General features: G+C 38.2%; 1 protein-coding gene across 12 annotated transcripts in view; it reads left to right on the forward strand.

The window, feature by feature from the left end:
• Window positions 1-1496: 1496 nt before the first annotated feature.
• Window positions 1497-13426, forward strand: part of TSBP1 (testis expressed basic protein 1) — a 170717-nt gene continuing 158787 nt past the window's right edge. For 4 of the 12 annotated variants that reach the window (XM_059880626.1, XM_059880627.1, XM_059880628.1 and 1 more), the window contains exons 1-9: window positions 1526-1770; window positions 3480-3566; window positions 4929-4961; window positions 5372-5404; window positions 6497-6529; window positions 6615-6644; window positions 6738-6758; window positions 8018-8038; window positions 9863-9883. In XM_059880626.1, coding sequence (XP_059736609.1) covers window positions 1758-1770; window positions 3480-3566; window positions 4929-4961; window positions 5372-5404; window positions 6497-6529; window positions 6615-6644; window positions 6738-6758; window positions 8018-8038; window positions 9863-9883 — 292 coding nt within the window. In that variant the 5' untranslated portion in view covers window positions 1526-1757. Of the gene's footprint in view, window positions 1771-3479; window positions 3567-4928; window positions 4962-5371; window positions 5405-6496; window positions 6530-6614; window positions 6645-6737; window positions 6759-8017; window positions 8039-9862; window positions 9884-13426 lie in introns of all 12 variants that reach the window. The other 8 variants (XM_059880618.1, XM_059880623.1, XM_059880620.1 and 5 more) reach the window with 6 other exon arrangements.

A 13426-nucleotide genomic window follows, 5' to 3' on the forward strand; every position in this document is an offset into this window, starting at 1 on the left:
ACTCCTTGGAAGAAAAGCTATGACCAACCTAGATAGCATATTCAAAAGCAGAGACATTACTTTGCCAACAAATGTCCGTCTAGTCAAGGCTATGGTTTTTCCAGTGGTCATGTATGGATGTGAGAGTTGGACTGTGAAGAAGGCTGAGCACCGAAGAATTGATGCTTTTGAACTGTGGTGTTGGAGAAGACTCTTGAAAGTCCCTTGGACTGCAAGGAGATCCAACCAGTCCATTCTGAAGGAGATCAGCCCTGGGATTTCTTTGGAAGGAATGATGCTAAAGCTGAAACTCCAGTACTTTGGCCACCTCATGCGAAGAGCTGACTCATTGGAAAAGACTCTGATGCTGGGAGGGATTGGGGGCAGGAGGAGAAGGGGATGACAGAGGATGAGATGGCTGGATGGCATCACCGACTCGATGGACATGAGTTTGAGTGAACTCCGGGAGATGGTGATGGACAGGGAGGCCTGGCATGCTGCAATTCATGGGGTCGCAAAGAGTCGGACACGACTGAGCAACTGAACTGAATCTATGTCAATAGATGAGTCAAAATATGGAGTGATTATTTAAATACTAATCATTTAAATTTATATATGTAAAAATTTTAAATGACTCCTTCCTCATCAATCTAGGTCACAAAAATAGGCTAAATAAGGATTTGAACTATCAAAGTCAATCTTAGAAGACAAAGTAGGTAGGTGGAGAATCCTATAACTGGAGAACATTACTCTCTTCCTCCTGCACCTCACTGCTTAGTCTAAAATATATCACCATGGACAGTAGGCCTCCAAAACTGAAATGAACTGTGGCTTTGTAAACAGAATATGGACTCTCGAGTCAGAAACTCTACTGTTTGCTGGTTGGGCAAACAGATGTCTCAGTCTTAAAGGATTTCATTGTGAAGGTTATTGGGGATCACATGTGTTGGTCCTTGGAAAGTATCTACTACAGAGCTATATTGAGGAAGGAAATGGCAACCCACTACAATATTCTTGCCTGTGAAATCTCATGGAGAAATGAGCCTGGCAGGCTACAGTCCATGGGGTCGCAAGCCAGGTATGACTTAGCAACTAAACCACCACAGAGCCTTATGGTTCCTAAACACTTAATAAAAGGGGGTTTTACTGCTCTCTTTGTCCTCCACAATGGCTTGTGAAATTCCATTCACTGGCTCATTCTTCCTCGCACCACAACCTCTTAGCTTTCCCTTACTACATTTAACTCCATTGACTCAGCTTCATGATTCACCTTTCATTTGTTTCAAGGAACCTAGAAATGTTTTTTGCTTTTAATCATCAAACATTTATTAAGTCCCTAACTGCCTCAAGAGTTATAAAGATGGATGAAACACAATCTCTGGTCTCAAAATCCCTGGAAAATTAGAAATTATCCCAGAGCCCAGACAGAGTAAGTTCCCTTCCAGTATCCTAAGTTTAAGATCCTCCAAAGTATTCTGATATCTTTACAGCCTCTTGGTTACCCTCTTCCTTTCCTCCTGCCTCTAAGTTCTAGTTCTTTGTTATGACACACATTCCAGAACTTTCACAGGCCATACTCCTGTAGTCTGCTTAGGTCTGATCAACCTGAGCCACACGATTCCTCTGTGACTCTCTGCATCCTTGTTTACAAGGGCCTCCCCCACATCCAAGTTCATACTGCTCAGAAACAGTGAGCTTGGGGTGTTTATTTTATCTTGATCTCCCTCTGACAAAGAAATCCAGATGACACAGAACCCACTGAAGACAATACCTGGAACATGGCAGTCTTGGGTATGGACTGACCCCTTCTTTGAGGCCTCCTTGACCCTACTGGCTCAGGAGTCTTCTCTTTGGGAACTTTAATACAACTGCTTTCCCTTCCTTGCCTGCTTTCTTTCTTTTTTTTTTTAAATTTTATTTTATTTTTAAACTTTACATAATTGTATTCAATATCCTTCCTTTCACTTTCATTGATTCCTCTGGAAGCCTGAGGAAAACAAACCCACATTCAACCTGTACAGTGAGTGCTGATTTCTCCTTCAGTTTCTAGAGTTGGAATTGGTCAAAGAAAATAGCTATTTTCTGGAGAAACAGGAAAATTCCTCAGTCTTTTATCTCACTGCCTGTAATATTGCTCACTTTATAATCTTCCTCAATTCTTCCTCTTATTTTCTTCACGAAGAGAGAGGAGCATTTTCTTAGCGGTCTAACATAAGAACATTCCAGGCACGATTCAAGAGGCTTGATCCAATATCCTACGTGTTTATTCCTTCCTTTCCTAAGGATTATTTCATATCAGATATGAAATTGTTACTTTCATGATACAGGCCAAACTATTTGCTCTTCATTTTAGTGGTATATTAAGAGCAAATCTCTGAAGGTTATTTGGTAAGAGTATTTTCTCTTCTGACCTAATACCTAGAAGACTCAGCAAACATTTTCCTAATTTGCCCTAATTGGAGGTATATTGTTACATCTTGAGGGAAATTCACATATTGCTTTTTTGCAGTATCTTTAATCTTGGTGTAATTTTCTTAGCCCTTCGAAGTCTAGTTTTCTTCATCATTTTTCACAGTCATAGGCAGATCTATGGTTGGTTCTTTAATTCATTCCTTCCTCACACTCTTTCTCCCATCCTTCCTCATTCTTACCTTTGTTTTCTCTCTCTCTTTCCATCTTTCCTCCCTTTTTTTCCTTCTCCCAAAGCCTCCACAGTCTATGCTCTTCATAACCACAGCAATATAATCTTGTTAAGATTCTCTCTTTAGTGACACATAAACACACACTAAGGTTAGAAAGTCTCACTGTGCTCTCTCCTACTGACCACAGTAGCAACCCTCATAAATATCTATCTTATAATGAAGGACTTGGTAAGTGATGTTTGAGGGGTCTTTTTCAATAAGAAGTTTCTGTCCTCTGCTGTGACTTGCATTAGTATGAACTGAATGGCCTACAGTCAAATTTTTTGATCACCTATGAAAAAATTTTGAGCATTCATTTCTTATATATGTATAATGCAAATTTTATGAACATACTACTCAACTAATACATAAAGAAAACAGAAAGTCTATAAAAATTTTTACAGACTTTAAAACAGAAAGTCTATAAAATTTTAAGTTATAAGTTACATAAAATTAAAACTAATATTTCTTTCTAACATCCCAATGGATTTCTTTACATGCCACAGGCTGCGCTAACCATCTCTTGCCCACAGAGTAAGGAGTTCAATGAGGAGGAAATCTGTCAGATTTCCCACTCTAAACCAAGAGTACAAGCATCTGAGGGTCTTAGTATCTGACCAAAAGGACAAACAGAAAAGCCAAGAAATGGGAGGGAAAATATGTGGGGACAATAAGATAATGAAAAAGGAAGAACAGAGTTGAGGTAGCACAAAAGGGGGTGAAGGGGATATGTCTATCTGTACATAAGAGGTGCCCAGAAATTGTCTCTGATAATGACCATGTCTAAATAAACAGGCTACAGGTGAGTTTTCATTTCAGAAATAGTTTTGGCTGTTATCCTGACTCTACTGGGATTTGCCATTCTCGCTATTTTGTTAACAAGATGGACACGGCGCAAGCAAAATGGTGAGTAACAATGAATGAAAATGGAGATTCTCTATGAAAGCCACAGAGGTAGGAATGTCAAGATTCAGTCTGAGTTTTTTCCTATTTACCAGATAGCTAGAGACTTTGCCAGTATTCTGGAAATCCATTTCAATACATGTAATCTCTGACCTATTAGTGATTCCCCCTGCATCTCACATTACAGAAAGAAAGAAAAAAAAAGATCACATTGAGTTTAACAAGAGAAATAATATGAATAGTCTCAAAGAAAGTTATCTGAGCTCCAAGGGAAATTGCCTTAGTATACTAACACATATATATGGAATTTAGAAAGTGGTAACAATAACCTTGTGTACAAGACAGCAAAAGAGACACTGATGTATAGAACAGTCTTATGGATTCTGTGGGAGAGGGAGAGGGTGGGAAGATTTGGGAGAATGGCATTGAAACATGTAAAATATCATGTATGAAACGAGATGCCAGTCCAGGTTTGATGCACGATACTGGATGCTTGGGGCTAGAGCACTGGGATGATCCAGAGGGATGGTATGGGGAGGGAGGAGGGAGGAGGGTTCAGGATGGGGAACACATGTATACCTGTGGCGGATTCATTTTGATATTTGGCAAAACTAATACAAAAATTATGTAAAGTTTAAAAATAAAATAAAATTTAAAAAAAACAGAAGAGAGAAGGCACTACACTAGTAGATACCACTGGTTAATATTATATGGAAAGAATTCAATATTTTTAGTGATTAGGGAGCTGATAAGAAGAAACAAATATAGAGTAATAGTTGCCAGTGAAACAGAGATATGGCTTAGATCTACATTGACCTATTCCTGTGCCATGAGACATCTTCAGGAATTTTCTTAGCATCTTTCCCACTTCCTTCTAGTCAACTGCTGCTGCTGCTGCTGCTGAGTTGCTTCAGTCATGTCCGACTCTGTGCGACCCCATAGACAGCAGCCCACCAGGCTCCCCCGTCCCTGAGATTCTCCAGGCAAGAACACAGGAGTGGGTTGCCATTTCCTTCTCCAATGCATGAAAGTGAAAAGTGAAAATGAAGTCGCTCAGTCGTGTCCGACTCCACGACCCCATGGACTGCAGCCTACCAGGCTGCTCCGTCCATTGGATTTCACATCCCTGCCTTATTTCTCATATTCAGTGCCTATAGGCTCTCAGAGAATAGTAAGTCATATGAAAGGATAAACAAAACAAGGCTGACTAGAGGCAAGGGGAAAAAGGTAGAAACCAGTAATGCATAATGTCCAGACCATTTGGGGAGCAAAGAAACATGGTTTAGAGTGAGGAGAGTTGAAACAGGATAAAGAACACCTCTCACAAGTGGCTAATAGAAATATTTTTGCTTAATTCATCCACAGAAATTGATATCTCAAGATACAGTTCTGAGCAAAGTAAGTACTTATACCCATGAGAAAAATAAAGTAAGCATTTATGAAATTTCCATAAATCAGGGACCAAATCTGTCTTGTTTACCATTGCATAGTGCATAGTGCACCTTTCATAGTGCATCATTCCATGAACTGAACTAAGTTACTGGGAGAATTTCACCAAAAGGAAAAAGCAACTTTGAGACCCCTTTTGATTATTATTCAGCCCAGATAATATTAGGAAAATGGTGACTGGCATGGTCACTTAGCATACTCCTGCTACTTATGCACAGTCCTTAGTTCCTGCAAAGTAAATTAACTCCCCATAATTACCTGTTATCAGGAGTTCATGTCTACATTAGGTCTCAGAGTCTTAAAGCCCCACTAATTTTCAAGAAGCAAAATCATGGAGCACTCTCTCCTTTTTCTTCCAGGTGCTGGTCTGCTGGACTATGAGGATGACAGAGGTAAATAAACTAAGAAATACTAGAGAAAAACTAGGAAAGTGTTCCTGAGGGGATAAAATGGACTCATCTCCCTTTGAGCATGATATATTACATAGCACATCTTTTGTTGTTATAATTTCCAACTGCCAAATCATCTCCTTCTGCATATACAAATACGTGAAAGATTGTGTATATTTTCTGAGAAAAGACAAATATGTTCCCTTCTTAAGACCACTAAAAGAATTCTTTCCAATTCCTGTTAATCCCAAGATCTTGGAAAGGTTAATTAACTTTTGAAATGAAACAATTACCTGGATGTGTAAAATGAGAATAAAATACATAATTCATGAGCTGTCACGAAGCAGCATACATGAGGATACTTTATAAGGTATAAAGTATAAGAGATGAGCACAACTTATATTTTTATCTTCATATTAGAAGATAAAATTGATACACAAAGGGTTAAGATACTTATCCAAATTCACCTAGCAAAGGAAGGAGTTGAATAGTGAAGCCAATTTGTGGCCTTGAACTCAATATTCACACTCTTACATCATACTATCCAAAATTGATTTAAGACCAAAAAAGGGCTTATTTTATACTGAGTATTTATTATTATAAAGAGAGTTACATTCTGTCCCTCAAATCAGAACATGTGATCTGACATGAGTGATAAAATGAAATGATAAAGCTTATTTGAAATAAAACACTCAGAAATTCAATGATTCTAAGGAGATTCTAAGACACACTCTACTTCTTTGTAAGGACACACAACACATACACACTACAAGCACATAGATTCACATCCCCAAGAGGAAAGAAAAGAGAAGGTAACTTGGTCACTTCGCTTGTCCCACATTTGGACTCTTGGCCCATTTCCCCTCTTCTTATCTCTATGATTCATCTGTCTCGACTATGATTCATCTGTCTCGACCAACAAGATTAAGGAGCAAAGGGCCCTGACAATTTCCTCTTTCTTTTCTGAAACAGAATCCAAAGAAAATGAGAATATCTGGGAAACTAGAAAAATCTCTTAGGAGCTAGATTGAAACTAATGATGAAACATTTCTTGATGGGTCATTAGTTAACTTAATCTGTTTTTCCCCCCAAAAGATTTTTCTTCTCCAAGATCTAAAAGAGGAAGAGGTAAATAGATTTTCACCTAATAAGAAAATATTGTAGACATAGTTGTCAAGGTAGAATCTCATTATATTTTCCTCTTCTTTTTTAGGATTCTGGAATTTATACTCAACAGAAAGTGGTAAATAAATTAGATCCCAGCTTGCTAAGAAATTAATACAGAAATTGTTTATGAGAAATTAAGAATCTTTATTTTTTTCCCTCAATCCTTTAGACATTTCATATGATAATCGAGGTAAGTCTATTTAGAGATTATGGTAAAATTAAAGGAAAATCTATACTTTTTTCCTCTTATACATGAAGGGCTATAAAACCTACCCATGTAAAAGATAAGAAACCAAAGTAACATATAGAAGATTGTGACATTCAGAAATGTTCACCTTCACACTGTGAGACACTTTTTCCCAAGTGCTATTCAATTCCTCGCCTATTACTTCCTAATTGGTTTAACAAAAGTAATCTGAGTAACTCAGGAGAAATTCAGTATCTTAGAGCTCAGATACGCTAAATATTCAGTGAGCCTTTCTTAATATAAATGCTAAGAAACAAAGGAATAAACCCCTGACAATTTATCACATTAGGGTATGATCTGTGCATGGAATGCACTGAATTTATTTTTAATATTATTAACTTCCATAGCAAATGTAGCATTTTCTATCTTTAAAATATCCATAGAACCATAAGAAACAAGTAGCATTAATGGAAAGCAGGGATTTTGTGTGTTTTAGTCTTAATTCACATTACAAAGACAACCAAGTATCTCCTCCAACAAATGAGCTCATATAAATGCTCATACAAATGAGCAAAGCACTCATTTTCAGAAAAAGAGCTGGGAAAAAAATACATGCTGTCTTCACAGTTCTGGGTGGATCTTTAACTTCTTTAGTAAATTAACAAATGATATCATTAAACAACATAATTTAAGTCACTTACAGAGTGCCAGTATTATTTATTTTTATATTTTCATGAAAATAACAGTGATAATATGACACGTTTTTGTGTAATAGTGATAACACGTCAAGCTTTGTATGTCTCTGGAGCTTTTGTAGAAAGTCTATTTCTATGAAATCACTAAAAAACAAGTTTTAGATGAAAGGATATACATCCAATCCCAATAAGCATATGCATATGGATTCATTATAATTTGCTATATCATCATTGAACTTGAATTTTCAATCAGCTGAGTAAATCTTTTCCACTTTTTCTCTTATTTGGCCTCAACTTATTTTATAGCTAATATGTACTGTTTTAGTGTTTCCATGTATATAGTTCATTATTTCTTCTCACTACACTTATTTACCTTAATTAACCTTTCCTGCCCTTCCCCCCCCCCCTTTGGGCTTGTTATTTGGCTCATAAACTAAGGCATAAAGAGATTTTGCCTTAGTTTCTTGCTTACTTGGCTACTAAGGGTGTTGATTAAGTAATCCTCCATAATAATATCAAAACTATAGAAACAATTCAAAATGACTTTTCGTTGTTTTGTGTTTTTAGAGGGATACAACAGAAATTACAGTGAGTATCCTCTTATTTCTCAACAAAAGTGTGTTTCCCATTAAGTAACATTTCCCTAGGTTGTCAAAGGTTTGGGGAAAGAGAAATCCTATCGGTTTATATGACTACTAAGCATTAGACAAGGCCACCCAGTGCTGGTTTAGGATGATCTGTCAGTAACACATTTCCAAACTGACTGAAAGGAAAGAAAAAAAAATTAGAGAAATGCTGAGGACCAGCCCCAGCTGATCCAGGGTATTCGAAGGAGAGACGGCCTAGGCGACTATTTATATGCTAATTAGAGATATAAAGAATAATAGAATGAGGATAGCTCAGTAGGAAAATTCAGTGGAGAAAAGAGGCTGAGTAGCTTGGTTTACGCGGGAGACCAATGAAACTTCAAGACAAGAAGTTTGCACCACTTACGTAGGCCGCAGGCGCCCTCTCAAATAGCGGAAGGTGCCTCACCCTAGACACCTTCTCGAGTGGGTCTTAGAAGCCCAGGCATAATTAGTAAGCGTGGTGGGTTCCGTGCTACAGATGGAGACTCAGCTGGAAGTTAAAGGGAAGAATGACATGGGGAGACCAAGCGTTGGTCAGCAAGGCCCGTAGCTTTATTTTCAACAGGGGCTTATATACCCTAAGTTACACATAGAGGATAATAGGGGATGCAAAGTCAGCAGTCTTTGATTCTTACCAAAAACCAGGGTTTCTTTCCTGCAAATTTATCGTATACAAATGGTTTAGGTGATTTACATCATCTTCTGGCCAGAAGGCCTACTAACATTTTATGACTCTTGACAAGGACTTATCAACAAAGACTTATTTTCTCTAAGAGTAATTATTTTAAGGTTTGGCGCCATATTCCAAAGATAAAATTGCATTCCTATAGGGCGGATGTGTAATGGGTTTACAACAAAGGAAAGAATTTATTACTTTAAGGGTCTAAAGTTACTAACACCAAGGCCACTACTTATTTTTTCTATATACCAACTATTAATTAATACATATTCAAGGATACAATTCAGGGGATGTGAAAACTTGGCAATAAGCATTGACTCATCAATGAAATCCTGTACTAGTCTTATTCTGACAGTTTCTAATTCTCTGAGAGGCTCTAAGCTATTTGAATATCTTAAGCTTCCCGAGCCTCTCGAGGCTGGGAGACTGTAAACAATCGTATGCATAGCTGCAGGAGTCCAGGTAAACTTGTCAGGCGAGTTAGAGAGCCATCTGAGGGGTTTGGATTTAAACACTCCTAATTGCCCAGGAACTTTATTAATTGGAGCTGTAAGTTAACTCTTTGACAGACAGAGCGAGATGGTGGTAGGGGACAGCCCCCAGTAAAGTCAGAGGTGAGAGCACAAAGCAATAAAGTAGGCAGACTCTGGTTTTTTGGGGGAAGATACTTGAGAATATCCGGGGAGACTCCCGAGGCTCGATCCCGCCTTTGCGTATGCCGAGCCTCCTTCCTCATGACCTTTGTCACGAGTGGAATGCCTCACCGGCTCCCGGCAGAGAAAGTGTTGAATGTGAGAAAAAGGAAGTGATAGAGATAAACAGGGAGAAGAGAAAAAGAGACAGAAAGGAGAATAGAAAAAAATGCAAGCCACAAGTTTCATAGGAATAGCATCCATCTACTAAAACACAAAACCCTTTACAGAGATTGAAGGGATGAGAGATCTGCTGGACATGACTTCCAGTGCCCACCACCAAGTCAGTGGATCTCCCTCAGCCAGGGCTTCATCTCCTGAAAGGCTGCAATGACTGAAGCTAATAGGCAAAGGTTAGGGATCCAAATTCTGATGATTTGCCTCCTGTGTCCCTGTGTTGTTTGTGTTTTAGCGCCATCAACCAGCTCCCTCGGTAAGTTCTTTGTGGCTTTCTTTCAATTCTACTGTCATCTGGTTTGCAAGTCCTGATGTTCCTGTATTTGATTTTTTCTTTCTCTTAAAGAAGTTTTAAAATTAAAAGACAAAAATAATCAACACTTGTAAACCCACACCCTAAATTTGATAACTGGTATTATTTTTGTCATAATTCTTAACTGTCAGGTAGAAATATTATGTCCCCATTTGTAGATCTATTCTACTCTCTCCTCTTCCCAAAGAGTTATAAGTGTATTATAAATCTTTTGTTTATTTTCACATATGTATATAATCTCTCTGTAACACTTAACAACATATAGTATTGTTTTGTATACGTTTTTTAAAATTTTATTAAATGGCATCATTCTAAAGCCATCATTACAACCTGCTTTTTTCCCAAAAAACATGGTAATTTTTAGATATATAGAAATCCAAGTTATGCATTTTAATCATTGAATGATATTCTAACTTACAAATACACATTATTTTTATTTTTTCCCCTACTGATACATTCTTAATGTTTCCAATTTCTTCTGTCACAAATAATATTATAAAATGTCCTTCAGTAAGTGGAAAATAGTTTATTCAAGGTACCTACCCTGAAGTGAGATGAATGAATCACACTGTGTATGAACATTCATGTAAGTTAGGGACATTTTAAGTTTACTATTGTGTGAGTTCCATGGTAGTTACACATAGCAATATGTGCTATGTGTGAAACAGCAAAAACATATAAAAGTTTCCCATTTCCCTGCATCAATTCAAACCTAGATTTTGTCATACTTTTACACTACCGCCACTTTGATAAGTTAAATTACTTTTTTACAGTCATAGATGTATATAAATGTTTGGGCGTTTTGGGGGTTTAGCATTGTTTGCTTCATCCTGTTCTTCTTTTACTTTGGCCCAAAGATAATCCTTTAGTGGTTCTTTAAGTCCCTGTGTATGTAAAAATTTTTCTAAGCCTTTGTATGACTGAAAATAGTTTTACTTCACCCTCAGCCTTAAACAAGAGTTAAGCTGAGTAAACAATTAGCAATTATTTTTTCTCACATTTTGAAGATTTATTCCATTGTCTTCTGGCATTTACTATTGCTGATAAGAATATGCTACTATTTTGATGACTGTATCTAAGTAAATATGGTTTTAAGATTTTATCCTTACAGTCTGCATTTTAATTTATACATATATTAATTAAATATATATTTATTTATATTTATATTGGCTTCCCCAGTGGCTCAGCAGCAAACCAATCACCTGCAATGTAGGAGCTGCATCTATCTAACAAAGTATAGTCTCTTCTTCTAAAATAACTGTCAAATATGTGTAAAGATTCTCCTCACAGCATCAGGTCTGGTAACATCTCTTTCATATTTCTCATTTGCATTAGTTAACTCCAGCTCCTATAATAGGTAAATCTTAGAATTTCAGTGATTCTATTCATAAAATCCCATTATTCTGTAGTATCAAATATGCCTGGTTCATGCTTAGCTCTTGTCAGCAATGACTTAAGCATTCAGGTTCATCTTATATCTTCACCATCTTTACCTTATGGCTTCTAAGTTCATCTTGCCTACCTTAAGTGAGAAGAGGGGGGAAAGCTTTTAGATCATGAGTGGGAGACTTTTATGGATAAGCCTGGATGTTGTCTCACACATCACTTCCAAATAATTGGCTAGAATTCAATCATATGGCTACACCTAATGGCAAGGGAATCTGGGGGCAATAGTCTAACCATGTTGTATTAATTTTCTATTGCTATTATAACAAAATGCCACAAATGTAATGGCTTAAAACAACACAAATTTATTATTTTATAGTTCTATAGATTAGAAATCTGACATGTCTTACTTAACTAAAAATCAAGGTGTTAGCAAGGCTGTATTCTTTCTGGACAGAGAAGGCAATGGCAACCCACTCCAGTACTCTTGCCTGGAAAATCCCATGGACGGAGGAGCCTGGTAGGCTGCAGTCCATGGGGTCGCAAAGAGTTGGACATGACTGAGCGACTTCACTTTCACTTTTCACTCTCATGCACTGGAGAAGGAAATGGCCACCCACTCCAGTGTTCTTGCCTGGAGAATCCCAGGGACGGGGGAGCCTGGTGGGCTGCCGTCTATGGGGTCGCACAGAGTCGGACACTTAGCAGCAGCAGCAGCAGCATTCTTTCTGGAAATTCTAGGAGTCAATCTGTTTCCTTGTTTTTTCAACCTCTAGAGGCTGCCCACATTCCTTGGCTTATGGTCCCCTTCCTCCATCTTCAAAGCTAGTTAAAATAAGCTAAACTTTCACATCATATCACTCTGAACTTTGTTCATTATTACATCTCTTTCTTTGACTCCCTTCAACTTCCTGCTTCTGCTTTTAACACTTCTTAATATTACACTGGGCCCACACAGATCATACAGAATAATCTCTCTTTTTTAAGATTAACTGATTAGCAACATTAACTCCATTTGCAACCCTGATTCCATGTAATCTAACATATTCACAGATTTCGGGGATTAGGATGTGACCATGGAGGACAGGGGAGTGGAGGGGTTCTATATCATTTCCTTATTTCTCGATGCTTGACCCTGGATGTTTTCCTCAGATTATATCATTCACTAATTCTTTCTCTATGTTGTTTAGTCACCAAGTTGTGTCCAACTCTTTTACTACCCCATGGACTGTAGCCCGCCAGGCTCCTCTATTCATGTAGATTTCCCAGGCAAGAATATTGAAGTAGGTTGCCATTTCCTTCTCCAGGGGATCCTCCTGACCCAGGGATTGTACCTACACCTCCTGCATTGCAGGTGGATTCTTTACCACTGAGCCACTGAGGAAGCCCAATTCTTTTATTTTTTTATTTTAATTGGAGGCTAATTACTTTACAATATTGTGGTGGTTTTGCCATACATTCACATGAATTGGCCATGGGTGTACATGTGTTCCCCATCCTGACCCTTCCTCCCAACTCCCTCCCCATCCCATCTCTCAGGGTCATCCCAGTGCACCAGCCCTGAGCACCCTGCTTCATGCATCAAACCTGGACTGGTGATCTATTTCATATATGTTATATACATGTTTCAGGAGAAGGCAATGGCACCCCACTCCAGTACTCCTGCCTGGAAAATCCCATGGATGGAGGAGCCTGGAAGGCTGCGGTCCATGGGGTCGCTGAGGGTCGGACACGACTGAGTGACTTTACTTTCACTTTTCACTTGCATGCATTGGAGAAGGAAATGGCAACCCACTCCAGTGTTCTTGCCTGAAGAATCCCAAGGAATGGGGAGCCTGGTGGGCTGCCGTCTATGGGGTCACACAGAGTCGGACACAACTGAAGTGACATAGCAGTAGCAGCAGCATATACATGTTTCAATGCTATTCTCTCAAATCATCCCACCCTCGCCTTCTCCCACAGAGTCCAACAGTCTGTTCTTTACATCTGTGTCTCTTTTGCTGTCTCGTATACAGGGTTATCGTTACCTTCTTTCTAAATCCCATATATATGCATTAATATACTGTATTGGTGTTTTTCTTTCTGACTTACTTCACTCTG

Source organism: Bos taurus, chromosome 23 (assembly GCF_002263795.3).
Source record: "Bos taurus isolate L1 Dominette 01449 registration number 42190680 breed Hereford chromosome 23, ARS-UCD2.0, whole genome shotgun sequence".
In the NCBI taxonomy this organism is placed as follows: Eukaryota; Metazoa; Chordata; class Mammalia; order Artiodactyla; family Bovidae; genus Bos; species Bos taurus.